The sequence below is a fragment of the Bradysia coprophila genome (genome assembly GCF_014529535.1).
Source record: "Bradysia coprophila strain Holo2 chromosome X unlocalized genomic scaffold, BU_Bcop_v1 contig_39, whole genome shotgun sequence".
NCBI lineage: Eukaryota > Metazoa > Arthropoda > Insecta > Diptera > Sciaridae > Bradysia > Bradysia coprophila.
In genome coordinates this window covers 2,119,299-2,138,362 of record NW_023503329.1, presented here as the reverse complement: position 1 = coordinate 2,138,362, position 19,064 = coordinate 2,119,299, and the positions used below count along the sequence as shown (strand labels likewise).

The window sequence follows — 19,064 nt, the reverse complement described above, 5'->3', positions numbered from 1 at the left end:
AGCATGGCCAGATGGACTGTGTGACAAGTTTACGGTCAAAGAGTACTGAACATGTTACATCAAATGCATATTATGTCGCTACACTTGCAAAATGTTGAGTGTCATGGAATGAAGTACAACACAAAGTCAATCGTATTTGTTAAACCATGGCTTTGCAGTTTCCTTTGAAGTTCAATGAATTTTAAAACTTCACTTTATATAATTATATTGGGATTGGCGTCAATGGAGGCGACCACTTTTAACTTCTAACTTTTTGTATGCATGTATGTTGTGTTGAGTGTTGGTTTTAAGTCTTAACGAATGTGGATATGCAGTTTTTTTTAAACTCCGTATGAACTTACTATTTGCCAGCAGGTCTAAAGTCATTGTGTGGTAAACAATCCCGGAGAGAAGTTTAACCGAGACGGTAACCAATAGCAAAGTTGTTGATGTAATTTGGTCAGGATTATGTGGAATTTTCGGAATTATGGGTAGAAGTTTTCGCTTCAGTTTTTAACACAGTTGGTGAATTTATCGAAAGAGCTAAACATTTCAAAAGAAGTTAGCGTCGGGTGTGTCAACCAAGCTTAAAATGAAACACGGAATCAGAAAGTTAAGAAGTTCATCTCACCAGGAAGATAAATAAAATTTTGTTTATCGTAGCTCAGTGTAAAAGCTTTCGACAGGATTCCCAAAAATTACAATCATTTATGTATAGTGTGTAACCATGTAACCATGTAACTCTACCGAATTCAGAAACGAACCAGAAAAATCTTTAGTATCCCGGCAGTTCTATAGTTCTAGGATGGAGAAGACAGTGGATCATATGAAGACGTCAAACTTGTTGAAAGTCCAATTGTTAGCCGAAAAAATGGTCAAAAATGTAAGAAATGTCTAGTGTCTAGAACAAAAAAGTGGTAGGAACGTCAGATGAAAATTGAAAAAATTGAGAAAAATTGAGAAAATTTGGGAAAATTGAAAAAATTGAAAAAATTTGAAAAAATTGAAAAAATTCAAGAAAATTAAGAAAATTTAAAAAAAAAATGAAAAAATTAGGAAAAATTTTTCTCAAAATTAGTGCCTGGATTAATATAAGGACGAATTAGTGATTAACCAGCATTTAACCATGGGAAACGTCGAAAAATTACAATTAATCGTGAAATATGGTGATCAATCATGGTAAATCACTGATTAACCGTGCTTTTTCACAAAAATCGTGTTACTGATTAACTGATTAACCATGTTAATCACAAAAGAGTGGTTTCCCCCTCGACCTCGGATTGACAATTTTCACATTTATTGTGCAAAATTTCCATTTATGTTTCACACCACACAAACATCGAAAATTTCCTAAGTCGCCGTTTAACAAGTAGGTTACCACCAACAGCGATTATAATATAATTTAGTGTATACAGTATGCCACATTTACATTTTCTTCCGTATATACTGCAACGGAGAAACGGAACTTGATACCCGCTGCAACCGACATATTATACCAACTTGACAATCAATTACATTAGCACGGACTTCTATCTCTGTAGTGTTTGTGTTATTTGGCGTGACGCACTCATCATCGTATTTATCGCTTAATGCACTTTTAATTTTCAAATTTTCCGTTTATCGTCCAATATGCCTCGAAAGCATAACATGTTTGACGTATGAGCTATACAATATACATTACCGTAACAGTAGAGCAAACAACAAACCCTTTATTATACAAATTCAATTTGCAATGCCATGCGGTTCCACATCGGATGCAATCATCAAATATTGATCCGCATTTATGTTAGCAGCAACCTTACAAATGTTCCATTTAAATTTGTTATTTTTTTCTATGAAAAAAAAAACTGTGAAAACAATTTTGTTGACTCAATTTCTTTTATAAATTGGGTAGTAAATGGAGTTTATAAGCGCTATTATGGTGAATAAAATCAACATTCAAATAACTATTCTCATGATGAAGTTGAGACCATATTATAACACGAACCTGATCACCGTTTTACAAGTGGATTTTTTTCTGAGAATATTGACAGAATATCAAAATACATGTTTTGATTGCTACACTTATTATCATTATTATGTAAAAGTATAGTAGTTATTGCCTCCGGTTTGGGTATAATGGGTATAATGGCAATTATAAGAAGAAAAAATATCAACGTACATACTAGCATGAACAGGTTGAAAAACATCCGAAGGAGGCTCGCACCGAAATCTTAACGGTTCAATGGATTTTTTGTACACAAAACCTATGTTCGGACCATATCAGTGACATCTAAATTTTCTAGTGGCGCCTCCACGAACTTAGAAAAGTCTTTTTTTTTGTGCTAAAACTCTATATTTTACTGAACCAATCAAATTTAGGTGCCAGCTCGCTCTCGTATATGTCTTGTCATCTTGATTCAAATCCAAACGCAAAACTTTCTTTTTTAAGTTTGGTGGATGAGCAACTAGAAAATCTTAAGTTACTGGTTTTCTGGTAGGAAAGCAGACTTTTTAAATAAATATACTAGAAAAACAAGGATCAGTTTCATAAATCCCGTTCCCCGTTCAAACTCTTCATTTCACTACATCGCCTATTGCAACAATCCTATGTTTTTGGGGCTCGTTAAAATATTTCCCTTTATGAAACTTCACGAGTTTGCCACTTAAATTCTGTAATTAAGAGTTTTTCTTTGAACTGCAATACTCTTATGGTTGTTTTAATATATGTCGCAAATTGGATTTGTATGTTATTCAGCAAAAACAAACAAGTGAAAAATATTTCTCTCATTAAACTACTTGAAACTTAATAACATATCATTACCAGATATGAAATACAAACTCAGGAAAGCGTTCAACAGTTGAACTTCAACTAGTCGCTATTTACACCCGGGACAAAACCAGTATAATATTATACTGGAGACAAGTTCATTCGCTTCAAAAAAAAACGAGCTTTACACGCCTTCGGGTCGGTACATAACTTCCAAATCGTCAAAATAAACATTTTTGACAGAGGTGCATGCATAATCTACTATTACAATATGAGCGAATAGGGGACAACAACAGTTGGACTGGTCAATAATAACCGATTTATCCTTCTAGATAAATAAACATGACATCACAACATGGCGCGAGTATGATAAATCGATGTTATATGTATTCATTTCAGAAAGAGCTGTAGCTACCTAGGAACTAGAACTGTAAATGCATATCCTCCTCGTCTCGGGGGGCAACAGATGTTTTATATGGACTTTCTATCGTACCCCCCGGTATCCATTTATTTTCAGTTCGACGATCGTTCGTATAAATAATTACTTGTTTGTGTTTACATATAATAATACACTCTGATCGCGTGACAAACGTACGAAGTAGGTAGTAATAATGGCAACACTGAAAATTTAATTTAAAATAAGGCCGAACTGAGAATATTTCTACGTCACGTCACATCTATTCCATTACAATTACACTTGTTCATACCGACGAATACATTTTGCATATTAAGGTGCACTGCACGTAAATCGTAAACGTAGTCCATGGGGATTAGAGACTGTCGATGTATTTGATTTAATTGATTTAATGAAATGATTTTCGAATGCCAGAGCATCGATTAGGTTGTGGGAGAGCCCTTTCGAATAGTCACTGTCATTGTCTTCTCCACACCACAACGTTCAAGAAACAGATCCAAACTTTCTTATCAATGACGAATTGCAACATTATGTTCACAACGACACCGAACTAACCTTAAGACTCACACAGCATGGATTCGTATTACATGGAAATTTTCTTGAAAATACGACCGCTCAGGTGAAAATTTTATTAAATGAAACTCATGTGAAATATACGACAAAAGTTTTCAAAGTATGCGAATGTGTGAATGTGAATATACTACTGGGATACGGATACAGAAATATCCATGATATTACCAAAAGTTTTATTATACATCGAATTAAACTGCAATAAGCTCAGTGTGATAGAAGGATTGGTTTTATATAAGGTTACACGAGGGGAAACAAGCAACGCTTAATTTCAGCAATCAATTCAATTGAGATAGTTGGTACTCTAATCACTCGTCAGCGTACATAATTTCCGCATAGAAATGGTGTTTTATTCAAAACACGAAACGTACGGGTGGTTCTATTGGTTCAAAGAGACAAGTGACCAAATTTGACCAATCCAAGTCGCTCACAGAATGCTAAATTAAGTGAAAAATTGTAATGTTCCACAAGATGGTATGATGTATCCCCCTTGAAGTAAGTATAACCTCCCTTATACGATCACGTTAACGATATAATACACAACAGATGTGTGACAAACCTAAATAATTTAGATTTAAATTCAAAGATAGTGTGCAGGGGCGGACGAAATCTATGACTATATGAATAAATTCCGGCCAACAACCATCCATGTTTTGGCTCTGTTCAAGTAAATGTGGTCGGTCATGAATGATTACTACACTTTCAACAAACTATCGTAAATTTGAACAAAATTCAAATGTTAAGCGAGCCGAAAGGGTAATAAGCTACAGTTTTACTCAACCATTCTCTACCATTCATGATATTGTTTACCCATCGCGCTTCACAAACAAAAGTAATCGGAACACATTTCACCGACCCTGGCTTTCGGTTTGTAAAAAGTGGTTAAAGGTTAATACTTAAAAACGGATTCCAGTTGAACGAATAGAAAAATATTCCGAATCCCGAACTCTTGTGCATACCGAAAGTGAAATAAAATCACATCGAATCGGTGGAAGGTTTTTTCAGTTAATTCGAAGACGGAATTGTTGGAGAGGTGTACAAGCGATAATTTATTAGACAGAAAGAGATCCTATACTCAACATTTAATATTACACACCACATGTGATGTGGGACAACTTGGGGAAGGTTCAAAATATAGAAACTGTTATGGAATTCCTGTCGGAGCAACAAAATTTGCACACAGGCATACTGTTATTTCTATATCCCACATCTTATAGTGACTAATCGACTACCTTCGATCTGATGGTATGATGGGGTATAATCATAGAACAACCATATCGGAAGTTCCTGTATATACAATCTAAAATCTATCAAGAACGAAGAATCAACGTCTTATAGCATTAATACGAAAAAATTTACCAAATTTGTGGAAAATACCTAAAAAGTAAGATTTTGCAACACTCAAAAATGTGTGCTAGAAAACGGCATGCGAGTGATTTTGAGGGTTTTCCTTCTCACACAATATCCGTACATTTTTCGCAAACATTTTCCAGTTATATATATAAACGAGGTCTCGCTGTAAATATTATATATCAGCTGCTGCTATCCCCCTTTTCGTCATATCATGATGTTCCGACACATTTAATTGAATGAGTTGAACGAAAGGAAAATATTACTTTATCTAATATGTGTATGTGTATATGTGTACGTGTTTTCAAAATGTTACGAACAGGAGCCCGAACACACGGTTCAGTGGTTGACTTATATTATTTTAAAATTAAAGGTGTATAATACACATGTAGTGTAGACGAACACAGCAAGTGATATTGATTTTTGATGATATTTTTCAGATATTTTTAAATTTTATCTCCTTTCCTTGGAAATATCGTGTCAAGCGTTTCCTTTTTGGCTCTTACTGTACGAAGTACTTGGGGCTATTAGTATTGTAACCTTTCAGAAATAAATGAATAAAAATCAACCCATCTGTTGTTCAAAAAAGTATCGCCTAGTGTTGGATAGCCCACCAAGCCCACCTACACACAAAGCTGTTCCGACCATCCGTGTTTTAAAATGAACTCTTAAAATCGGTGATCGGAATTAAAGCGAGTAGTTGTTGCAACCACAAACCTCTGCAAGCTTATCTGTTCTTGTTGTGTGGCATTTGGGACTGCAGTACACATCACAGTGATTGTAGACTTTATACCAACCTCAGGTTTTGCATCTACAGGTATTATAAACTGATGATCTACCGTCTTCAGATGACAAGCGCCCTAAAGGCATCTTATCGAAAACTGGGACGTTTCCCTGATAGACAAAGTAAAGCTAAGGAGTATGGAACAAAGGATCTTTCATCTAGGTTTCTGCTTCGTTAAGGAAAGGTCTCCAAAAACTTCTATCTAATCCAATCTCACAAATTGGGCGACCCAATGTTCAAACAAAATCTTTTACTTCATTGCTGTAATGTGTTAACATGTTTCGTAGTACGTATAAAAGAATGTATCGTAACTAGGTTTACATACTCACTATGTAAACGGAATCGTACGGGGCTAACGTCGCAGCAACCTGCCACTTTTTCAACTGATTTTTTTTTGTAGAAAAGTTTTCAGACATAATCAAACCTTCTTTTGTTTCGGGTGTTTTTTTTTCTGTGGAAAGGACGAAAATGTTTCCTTCTTTTTTTACTTACGGTCCATCCATAAGGGACGTTCACATGGTTTTCGGGACTTTGACCCCTTTCCCTCTTGTCCGCATATATTTTTACTATATTCAAATAACTTGGCGTGTCACACGTGGAGCGACCCACTACTCTCGCTGTGATGACGTCGTTTGTGGATGGTCGCTTAGTAAAAATACGTAAATTTAGTTGAAACAAAAGAGAAATTTGTTTCAAACGTGATTGAATGGATTCAAAGTAAAAGAAAGTTCGAACTTTTCATCCCACAAGTGATTTCAATTTCGTTTCCGTCAAAAGAATTCTAGTGAAGGATTGCTCACAGAAGTAATATCACAACTTTCTTTGTTATAAACAGGAGCATATCTCGGCTGAGACCTGGCCACTCAACTGAATATTTATTCGCATTGACAATTAACAATGATATTTCGATAATAGTAGATTACAGCAGAGCCTATGTAAATGAGTAATACATGTGTGCGATGTTTGTGGCGTGTGAGCCGAAGGCGAACCGCCTAATTTCGCACACATGTATTACTCATTCACATAGGCTCTTCTGTACTGTTCTTTAATGTATAGGTATCCTGTGCGTTGTATTTACATTGTCTAAGATGAAAACTACGAAAAAAATTTGCATAAAAGAAGCATTTCGGAAGCTTTCCACTTCTAAACATTTTGCACTAAAATTTAATTTTCATTTAGTAGGCATCGGTCGTGCCTGCCATTTCGGCGATATTTATTTGACTTCTTTATTGTTGTGAGAATGACAACAAAAAAGAAGTCAAATAAATATCGCTGAAATGGCAGGCACGTTTCAGTGAAAATTTTTTGATTTTGTTGTTTCAAATTATAAATTCAGTTGTGATTTTAGTGTTTTCTTAATTGTATCGATGGCACGTGTATCAAAAAATAGTTTTGCCTGTGTAAATTCCAATTTATATCGCGATTTGTGAGAAGTAAAAACATAAACAAAATCATCGAAAAATTTCCGACCGAGCATGTAAATGATCGCGCATAGCATGTAAATCATCGAAAAACCTAATATGTAAATTTCATTTACATTCTCATCGCAGACAATGTAAATACAACGTACAGGATGCCTACACATTAAAATGGTACACCTGCCATCGATAACATTAAGAAAACACTAAAATCACACTGAATTTATAGTTGAAAACAACCAAATCAAAAATTTTGCACTGAAACTGAGAATGACAACAACAAAGAAGTCAATTAAATATAGCCGAAATGGCGTGCATAACTGATGCCTACTAAATGAAAACGAAATTTTAGTTCAAAATGGTTAGAAGTGGAAAGGTTCCGAAATGCTGTTTTATGCAAAATTTTTCCTTAGTTTTCATCTTAGACAATGTAAATACAACGCACAGGATGCCTACACATTAAAGAACAGTACAGAAGAGCCTATGTGAATGAGTAATACATGTGTGCGAAATTAGGCGGTTCACCTTCGGCTCACACGCCGCAAACATCGCACACATGTATTACTCATTTACATAGGCTCTGCTGTAATCTACTATTACGTGTTACGGCATGCTTCATTTACATTGCCTAATCACGTAAAGCATTGTACTTACGAGGTTCCAAGTTGTTATTTGACAAGTGGGGAATACCCCACTTATCAAATACACAACTTGGAACCTCGGAAGTAATATACTATTAAACAAAATACTTCCATTTAATCAGACTGTGATAATTGCTTATTAATGCTTATTAATTTGTTGCACAACGCATTGCTTTGATCGTTTATCATATGAAGAATTATTAATTTACGCTATAGCATTATAACCAAAATTGGTCATTGACTCTGCAGCAAATGGGAAAAAATTCATTGATAGACTTCGTAGATTTAATGCGACAAAAACACCCAATGTTGCATAAAGGTCCCTGACAGTGATTTGCGGACGAAAAACCTGACAGTGATTTGCTTACGTAAAATAAATTTTACCACAAATCACGATTCTCTTGGACCTTGATTTGCGGTATAATTTGTATGACGTTTTGGAATACCACCAATATGGAACTTCATATATGAAATATCCCAAATCAGGGACACCATAACGTAACTCTCGATCCAATTTATATAAGATTACCTACACATCGCAGAAACTGAGTAATAACCATTCAAGTGTATATTACACACAACGAGCGAGCATTATATAGCTTTGATATTGATATACAAGTAACGAAACGGTGTTTTCGTACTGGAGGTGAGATTGACAGTATACGAGCAGAGGAGTGAGTTTGGTAAATCTGTTACGAAACATTACTTGTCTATATGAAACAATTGATGGAATTGATAATGTCTATGGGGAATTTTTTTGATCTGAACGCATTCGTCCAATTTTGCTCATCCAAGACCTTTAACTCGTAATTCTGTTTTAAGTTTCCCGCAATTCTTGGACTTATATGTGTTATAAACGTCACCTTAAACATATGACCTTCTGGCATGAGCTTGGACTTTGTTTCATAAAACTTTTGGCTCTGTAAAAAAAACTCGCAAAATTTTCATGCAAAATTGTTTATTTGGCAGCTGTTACTACGATCAGTCATGCTTGCGTTGCTAGTACAAATTTGAATATTTATTTTGTGCTGAGCAGCGGTAATTTTAAATTAAAAAAAACTTTGAAGAACGGCGAAAATAGAGAATTTTTTAGAATTTAAATTTCCAAAAATATGCCCTGCTTAACAGAGTATCTAACATTGTGACGTGACTAATTATTATGATTCAATCAATTAATCACTCATTAATTTTCGGTCAATGTCACGTATACACCATTAATTCCCTGTTGCAGTTTATACAATACCTACGTAACGTAATAAAATATAAATTTTGCGGCTAACATCCAGTAGCTAAAACGGGAAATGTTTCCAAATTAAATCTTTTCCATTCGAATTAACTTAACTGTACGAAATGATTGCATTACAATCTGCTAGACATGGACATTAATGTAAATGGTTTTTAAACTCCCATATCAGATGTCTATTTTTAGTAACATAGAAACAGATGTCCTGAATTAATCCTATTTGGTAGAAATATAATTTCGTTAGTTGAACGGAATAATCGAGCAATAGTGCAGATGGTGAGATTTACTGTAAACTGTTGATTTTTTACGGGTGTTGTGTATGGTTATGAAATTAATTACGGAATACCAGTAGCAGTGAAGGTAGAAAGAAGTAACGACTAAGTTGATTTTAATTGAATTCGTTCAGTCAGAGCAAATATAATTCCTAAGTTGTGTAGATGTGAACACTCAAACGTTACTGAATGGAAACAAAATAATCTGCTGGATTCAAGATTAAAATGTTGTAGTCAAAGTAGGGAATTAGGTTAAGCTTTGTGCCGTTTAAGAGAAATAATAGAAGCTCAGAGACAGAGCAAAGTTACTTCGTTAAGCTTTTAACATTTACTAAAAGAAGTTTTTCAAAGTTTTAAAGACATTTTTCAAGCCGCTAAGAAAGTGCACAGAAGTAGGTCTTACCGCCCTACTCGGAGTTAATGTCTCAACCTTGGGTTATAACTAAAATCTAGTATGGGTCTTGGTATAGGTCTCAGAAAAATTGAAAAATTTTGTGTACGATAAATCTTGTAGGTCGAAAGATAAATTTAGTACCAAGACGACACTTTGAAGAACAATCAAAGAACTTGTCAACGATCCCAGTTAATATTTGCCACAAAGCATTGGATTAAATTGAAAGTGCGTGTACGTATGAGCTTTCTTTCGATTTGTTAAACTCTGTTTTTACCAAAGTAAACCAAGCATTCCATTTGACGAGGGAGGTACGCTTTGAGGATTTTGTTTTTGGTGTTGAACAATTACTAATTACAAATGCATACAAAACCAACGCATCCTATTCTTTCCTAAACCAAACGCATTGCTTGGCATGAAAGTACTATAACAGAATAGACAATAGGTGAATACAATAGGAAAATGTATCGATCTATTAACACCCAAAAACCGCTTAAAGTTTATAATGTCAAAGCCAAATCAATATATGAGTGTAATTCATTGTATTCTCATGTCAGAGTGCGTTTAAATTTATTTTTCAATTCATTTGTTCTACTAATTCAGCCGAAGTTCTTTTGAAAAGGCTCTTTACTCCACAACAATGGAAAGGGGGTGGAGTCCATTGTTTGATCGTAAACGGAGATTTAAACGGCGTAGGTGCGTAGAGGCCTTTATGATTTCGCATAGAATTATTCTATTATTAAATGTAAAATTGAAACACTCACCTTGCCAAAGCTACCTTTTCCAATGGCCCGCAGTATTAGAAAATGATCAAAATTAACTGCAAAGAAAGAAAGAAGACGATGATAAATTTTCCAGAATTTCGATAATGTTAGTTTAACGTATATAATGAAACCGTGCTAACAGAGAACATTCGAATATGAATCGAACTTCTCGACTGAAACATGACATTTCATTTATATATTAAAAGTTTTACGAAATGAAAATGCTTTGAATTAAGAATGCTTTGCATAAACGTAATGTAAATTCCATCCATGATATTGTGTAGCGTAGAAATTTGAAAAAGTTATCTCAAAGCCCTAAAATGTCTATAAGCAAATACTAGACGGATTCACTTGTCATTTTTTAAAACATCAACATCAGTATGCATCTGTAGGAAAATTTGTGTTTATCTTCGATGGGGAAGCTTGGGTCCGAAAACAGTAACGTGGATCTGTTTTGAACGATTAATATTAAGCGATTTTGTGTTTTTTTTTGTACATGCAAAAGAGCTTAAAATAATCTTCCAAGGCAGATACCTTACGTGGGACGAAATCATGAGAAAAATTCTAAAATTTCCCCACTAAAAACAAGGAATGGTCTAGTGAACTCGAGAGTTTTGAGTAATTTTTTACATGATACATGCGCCGAGAACCGCAATTTTTATGTTTCAAGCACTTCTTTCGATGTCATCAGCATGGACATTACATAACTCGAGATAAGTAAAAATGAAAAGTCTCGTTCTCGTGTATTTTTCACCGAGATAAACGAATTTATTGCTTGCCCCATGCGAAAATTGATTCTTACATATCAATTTGGCCCCTGCGAAAATGGTCGATTACATGAGGGATATTTGCGTGACACTTTCGTCAGGAAATCTCTATTTTCGCGGGGTGCTCGAGTCATTCATGTAAAATCAGTTTTCGTGGGGTGCAGCCATATGAAGGTGAGTGCGTCATCTGAAATATTTTATGCTCTCTAACATGAAAACGGGAATAATTATTGATGTTTTGTGCTTTTGGACAATTATTTTGCAGTGGCGAGAGTTCAGTGTGGCAAAAGAATTTCAATTCTTAAAAAGAAAAATCACAAAACTGAAAGCGTCAGCCATATTTCTTCTAGCAAAAATTTCAATGTTTGTTATGAACACACATGGCGAGCACTTTTAGTTGCGTATTTTTCACTTCAATTCGAAAACACTTCACACATTGATTAATTTTAGATACAATTCATTTCACTTCACTGCAAAAAATTTTCGTCTAAATAACAAAAACAACAAAATCATTGCTTAGAATGTATTATCATGGAACGGAATAACAATTCAATGACAATATGGCACCTGCTATGGTGTGATCACTTCGATCACTTTCGGTACGGAAAATATTGGTATTGGTACAGCAGTACCAATACTGCTGTATCAATACCAATATTTTCGGGATATTTTTATGAAGAAGTATGAGCCGATCTCGGCTGTGTACTGGTTTTATAGTGCCGAAAAAATTTCTATATGTTTTGTTGATTTTGTCTACGGAGATAGTTGTATTTAAATCAGCTTTTGTTGCTATTTATAGAAATTGATATGTAAGAATCAATTTTCGCATGGGCAAGCAATAAAATAGAATACAGTGCACCCTGCTGCAATGATTCATTACATGGTGGAACAATTTTGAAACTCGCAACTCACGCGTGTATGTTTAAGCGCCTCGATTTGAAAACTGTTATTTTGACACGGGTAGTTACATACCTCGCCTTCGGCTCGGATATGCAAACTCTACCCTTGTCAAAATAACAGTTTTCAAACCTTGGCGCTTAAACACACACTTGTAAGTTGCTCGTATCTCAAAATTGTTCCCCCATGTAATGAATCATTTTCGCAGGGTGCACTGTAACCTACTATTCCCCGCAGATACGTAATATAGTATTTCATACGAGCGATGTTATAGACAGAGATTATTTGAAATTGACAGGACTCACCAAGCCTCGAAATGTCAATAATCTATTACTACAATTTTCTTCACTTTTCACAAATTCAAAATTTCGCGAATTCTGGACACATATGAAATGACTTGTAAGAGTCTAAAAAAAATCATCTTTTGAGATAGATTTAGAGTTTTTTAGTTATGTTACAGTTGCAATCGGCGCTGAATTTAAAATTGCCAGGAAGCTGGAAACCTCAAACCGCCTCCGTTAACTAGTTTTTAAAAGTTAATTACTTTGTTCTACTGTCGAACAAAACGGTTAAAAACTTAATAAAAACTAAATATTTGTACCTGAAATTATACCGACGGAAAAAAAGAAGTCACAATTTACAATCCAATCCTCTTTACTCATTCCACATGGATTACCAATGTTTAGATAGCACATAAACGTAAACGTGGATATCAAATGTGCTACGAATAACATCAATTCGATTGTAATCGTCGAAAATGTGACTTCATCATTTTCTTTTCTGTAACTTGAAGCATTTCAGATTGACTGAAGAGTTTTGTGTGAATAACTTTTCGGCACTGCGTTAGAGAATGAAGTGATATACATTAAAGTAGAGTCAGGTCAGCCAGTAAAAGTTAGGTCGGAGCTAGAGCTGTGCGGGTCGGGGTTTTTCAATAATGAGAATGATCCAAAGCCACATTTTTGAAATAACTGGCGTGACGAATTATTTACGTTTTAAAATTCGAGAAACTCTAGTTGTTGGCCACACACGAAAAACAATTATTTTTGTCAACCACTACATTTAGCTGATTGCTCGGAAAAGAGTTGTTTTTGTTCCCTTTAATGACAATAATCAACTTGTTATTGCAATTAAAGAAAATTGAAAATAGCAGCCGATAATTATGCTCAGATGTTGTTAATTTGTGGGTCGAACTATTTCTAATTAAGCAATTAAATTGATTAAATAGTTTCATTTACTGAAATGTCCGATAGCTGAGAGTGTAGCCGAATCCTAGGCTGCTTACCCTATCAAAGTATTATGTAAAATAAAACCAACAGAATAAAATATAAAAGCTAAATCTCGTCAATTTCGTTGAATTCTTTCAATTTATTTGATTAAAAAATTGTTCCCATTGTTATTTGTCTCTTTATTAATATTGGCAAAATGTTTGCGGGAAATTTGGGACAATAGGTTATCGTAATTTTGTCAAGTTATTTTTAATTGACGTAGAAATATTATACTAAACGAAAAATTGTGGTACATGTCGAGAAATATTTGGTGCCTGTATGTATATTTAGGGTAGATTACATATTATGTGATGGAAGTAACTCATTACATAAGGAATCACCTTTGTGATAGGACATGAACTAACAAGTGAGTATCTAATCAACAAGCTTTGGAAACGGTTATTAACAGACACGAGTCAGTAAGTATTAGGGTGTGTCGATTTCAATTATTTTTGTGCCTTCCAACAGCGAAACCAAAAAATATTTAAATTTATCTATCTAAACTGTATGTTTGCTGGATGCGCTATTGAAATACCTACAAAATGAGCTATCACAACAATAGCTTGAAAAAAATTCACCCAGGTGAGATGACTTTTCCACTTACAAAATTCTTGAAAATTCCACCTCGGTGAAACTTGATGCTATGCCAAAATGACGGTAAAACATTTTTTTAACTTTTTTTAATTTTTGTATGTTCTAGTAGACCCTCTAGATGCCGTACAGAGTGAAAACTTTGCAAAAGCATCTGTAGATTTTTTTTGGTTCGGATCCATAATCCAGCTATCTCGTGTAGCTCGAAAATTTTTGAAAAAGTGACGGTGCAAGCTTATATTGACTTAGAAAAAAAAAATTTGCTGATTATTATTGCTAGTGCGAGGGTGAATCGCGGTAGGGCGGAACCCGGAATGACTAAAAAAAATAATTGAAATCGACACACCCTAATAAGTATACACAAAAAAAAATTTCGAATCGATGAATCAGTTCAATGATTTTATTTGCTTTACCATCCGGTAAATTCGTTCGACATGTGTTTCATCAAATAATAGTATCGACACTCTTCACATTTCTTTCGATTCCATACGTACAAGCTAGGGCCACTTTGTAGAACAACACTTCGCAAGTAAAACTAAAATCGTTCAAGTACAGAACACTTTCCTGTGAGGTGAGGACTGATCAGAATGATAGCCTTCCATGGTGAGTACACATATACATGTAATGAAAACTTTCCGTATGGGATGGCGAAAACATTAATTTTGATATTTCTACTTTCGGGCTGTATACCAGTGTACTCCCTACGTTTCTGGTAAATTAAATTAGGTTTATAAAAAGTCGGTGCATTTTTGAGGCATACCGTAGAACCATATTTTGCTTAGGAATAATGTTTTACGTCGACTAAAAATAGCTTCTCGAAATTCCCATTTATTTAAAATGGTTTTTGTTTAAATTTTGTATGGGAACAGTTTGTCGATGATGGTTAAGGCTATTCTAAGAAAATTAAAATTTTAACGCAATATTGCAAGAATGCAAACCACCGGAATGCGAAACATTCATGGAGGAAATGCATTCTCATTGATTTTAAATGCATCACGACAAAACTCAAAATGAAAGCAATTTATAACATAAATATCCCAGAAATTGCATGAATCTTGCTAGGCAAACAACTTTGTTACTCTATGTGTTATCGTCTATAATTATGGATAGAATACATTTATCAAATATTGCATACTCACCATCGTCGTCGGACAGCAAACTCAAATCACTGCGTGACGAAGAGTTAGCACCCATAATATCAATAAGTGTTACTAACTGCCTGCATGAGCGTCATAATCCTTCCAATCCGTTTACGATTACAGTTTTGTGTTCATTTCCATTTTTTCGATTTTTCTTTTTTCATAGTCACTGGCACTTAACACTTCAAACGCTACAGATCGTCCATTCTAAACTCATTAAGCCATAAAATATGAACGATTTTATGGATTCTAAGCGATATGAAGCTATAACACATTTAAATAAAATAAAAATATTTTCATTGGTAAAAGGCTAACAGCAGTTCGCGTATCTATGGAAGAAATGATGGCAAATGGATGCGAGGATGATTCACCCAAGTGAATCTATTTTCCATCTTAATCCCATAGATACGTACGCTAGTTTACTCGATAAAGCAAACCTATTTACATCTCTAGGGAAACACTGTGTTGGGTAAACTAATTAACTTGTTTCCAACCCTTTATGGTTAATTAAGTGAGATTATTACTTAAAAAAAAGTTCTTCTAATTGAGAACATTTAAAACGACGTCGAATGGAATGTCAAAACCGCAAAAAGTTTAATGCATTGTTGATCTGCACTGTAAATGGAAATTATATGCATCGTTTTCGTTGCATCCTTGAATACATATTTTGCATAGGAATCTAGATAAATAACATCGTCGCCGAAAGTATTATAGTTTTACACAATCAATTAATTCCACTTAAAAGTTGAAGCTTAAAATGCACCTAACTCTTAACTTAAATTTGATTAGTTTGTCGAATGGCATAATAGAGAAAAAATTAATTATACGAACAACAGTTGCATAGTATACATACAACATACTTTTTAGCCCATAATACTAAAAATAAACTTTAACTTTCCAGTAGGGAACGTTATGTTGCGATAAAAAAGTTGGTAAAAATGAATGCAGAGTTCATAAGCTCTTTATGGAAAATTGAAAGTTTTTATTTTCGTATAACAGAATGCTGTTGAATTTATGTTGAACTGCAGAAATCTTACTCGTAAGACACAGACAGACAGCAGAAATTTACGTCAGAATGAACACTTTTATCTCTATGAAACGGTTAGAAAACTTTTAACATAAGAGGTGATTGTTTTCATACAGTAAAAGGAATAATTGAAGCGAAGTAAACGAAGAATTGTTTAGATACAATTGAGTGGTTATATTTTCATGAAAATTATTTAGATGGATATTCTAAGCAGAGAGCTGTTCTAAAGTTTTATATGTAAGCAGTACCAAACTCATTCCCAAACTAATTCCCGAAGGGGGACATCAATTCTCGTAAATCTGCGACATTTTTGCACAAGACAAATTTCACAAAATTATTTTAAATTTTGTATTGAAACTTTAGAATGAATTAGAGGAAAAGAGCTTGGCAACTCACACACATCGAACAAGTATCAAACAATACGACAAACAAATTTTGTATTGTAGACTATAGGTAGTATAGAAGAATCTTTTACTTAGAGTTTTAAGTGTGTAGTATAAGGGGATCCAATTTCATTTGTTATATTTAAAGGTCTGCAATTACGTACGGATTATTTAAATTTTGCCGTCTGGTGGATACGTATGTTAGAGTTATAGAATCTAAAGAATCGACGTAAGATCATATCTTTATAGCGTAACACAATGGATTGTAAGAAATTGGGGAGATGTTCGCACATTTCTTTGAAGGATATTATGTTACATAATGTAATTGATGATCATCAATGGGTGTTTGAGGATGTGTGTGGGAGCCAGTTTATCTGAAGCAGGTAAGACATTTCCGAAGACTTCTTTTATCAAATAATTTCCTTTGTAATTACTAGGACTATTTTTGGGATTTTTTTGGTCATTTTTTCTCAAAATTTTCGCACATTTCCCCACATTTTTCAAAAAATTAGTTTTGGAAATTGAATAAAAATTTGGAAAAATATCGGAAATTGTTTTCCCAAAAATAGTCTGCTGCATTGGGTATTGAGTTTGTTGAATTAGTTGTTGGTTTTCTCATCTAGTTTTCGAAATAATTTTAACCTGTTTTTCTTAAAAAGGATTTTTCAAGACGCACGCGGGAAAGTAGTAGTTTTCTCCCCTCCGCTGAAACTTCGGAAGCCTTTGTCGTGAAGACCGTTCTGTCTACCTCGGGAACAAAAGTTGGAAACTGCATTTTGTTGGGTGACTTGTTACCCTCGGTACACTCTGCTCACAAACAACACATTCGAAATGCAATTGCCGACTTTTCTTCCCTCGTTGAACAAATTGAGTTGAAGATGAAACTAAAGTTGATGTTAAGTCTGATTCCATGTGATGTAGAAGAAAATTGAATTTTTTGTAAGCTTATTCAGCCAATTTGTTGACATTTTAAAATACGAATCCCTAACGAAGCTCAACAACCATGACGCAATATTAAAGTCAATGAACTAAAATGTAGCTCAGCTCAGTCCCACGATACACAGAGAGTTAACAACGAAATAGTTAAAGTGGATTTGTACTTCACTTCAGATACTTCACTTCAGCTATGCGAACGCATTTTCATTTTTGGTAATTTGGCTAGATTATAAAAACGTCTCCAATAAACAATTGGTTCGTTTTTTTTATCGACCCAAAATCAATAACAGTTCCGTACATCAGGGATGTGGTCATTACTTTCTATATTGCTTTATTTGCCATTCGGTTTCGTCATTTCAATTCAGAAACAATTTTCTTGTTTTCATATACGGCGAAGCGGATTTATGTAATTCCCTTTAAGGATTTGTTTGCCGAAATTGAAGATTATATTGTATGGAGCAGTTTCTCAGATAAGAACATAAAATGTTGTTAATTTTTAATGATTTTGCTTTTTGGTTTTTTGAAAGCCAACTGTCCCGTAAATAATGTCACGAAAATATGCTCTCTCGTTACAGGTTTGACAATGAGTTGAGCTTTTCATGTTTTTTTTCTTCTTTATTTTGGTTTTCTGTCGCCATGACGTGTTGAGAGGGTAATTTTCTTTTCAATAAGTAATCTACGTGACTCCAATTTATTTCAACTTTGAAACAGTTTTTCTTTTTAAGCAATAAAATGCTTTCACGACATTTTTCACAGCATTCCGTGTGACATACGTTTTTCCATTTACTCACGAGAGACAGAGAGGAAGAGATAAACTAAAGTTGGCTCCACAAAATCATGTTGAAGAGTTAAAAAAACGTAGAAATCATGTCCAGCAGGGGTGTAACTTAGAACAATTTTTATTGTCGCTCCTTAAGTACATTTTTGATTTTTGTACCAGCCCTGTTGAAAGTTGTTCAAAGTGATCGACTCGTTTTTTAATTTTTTGAATGTTATAGTTTTCGGCAACAACGACTTTCTGTTATGGTAAATTTTAATTGTCTTCGGCAATTGCCTAAAATCGATGGTATTTTACGACTAGGTAAAGTGGTACACCCCCCGGTGTCTGCTGAACTTTTATAATGACTTTATCGATTATAATTGTTATGAATTGACGAGACATAGTTCGAAAACATGAACAACATAATCATAATAAATCATTCACAGAGAAAAAGCTATTGCCTGAACGTAGGCAATTCGCTTGAAAGATGAAAGATATTTTATTGTGCACGTTTAATCCACTTCTTCAGGGTACTTATACTGACATTAATTCTGTCAACTTTAATATCGTACTGCGATGTGCGTGACGTCATTATTATTATACTAAGATTTTCACATCGCCCACTTACAGCTGACATATGACGCATTGACGAAAGTCCTTTCATTCACTTACAAAAGAACTGATATCGGTAGTGGTGACGTTTACAGCTTCGACACACGA

The 19,064-nt window shown here is 34.3% G+C and overlaps 1 protein-coding gene across 1 annotated transcript in view; it reads right to left on the bottom strand.

Annotated features, from left to right (window-relative positions):
* LOC119069764 (serine/threonine-protein kinase 32A) overlaps positions 1–15,496 on the bottom strand; it is a 34,821-nt gene extending 19,325 nt beyond the window's left edge. The window contains exons 1-2 of the mRNA XM_037173896.1: positions 15,239–15,496; positions 10,577–10,632 (exon numbers count right to left, since the gene is read on the bottom strand). Of these exons, the coding sequence (XP_037029791.1) occupies positions 10,577–10,632; positions 15,239–15,293 (111 nt within the window). The 5' untranslated portion in view covers positions 15,294–15,496. The remainder of the gene's footprint in view (positions 1–10,576; positions 10,633–15,238) is intronic.
* Positions 15,497–19,064: the final 3,568 nt, after the last annotated feature.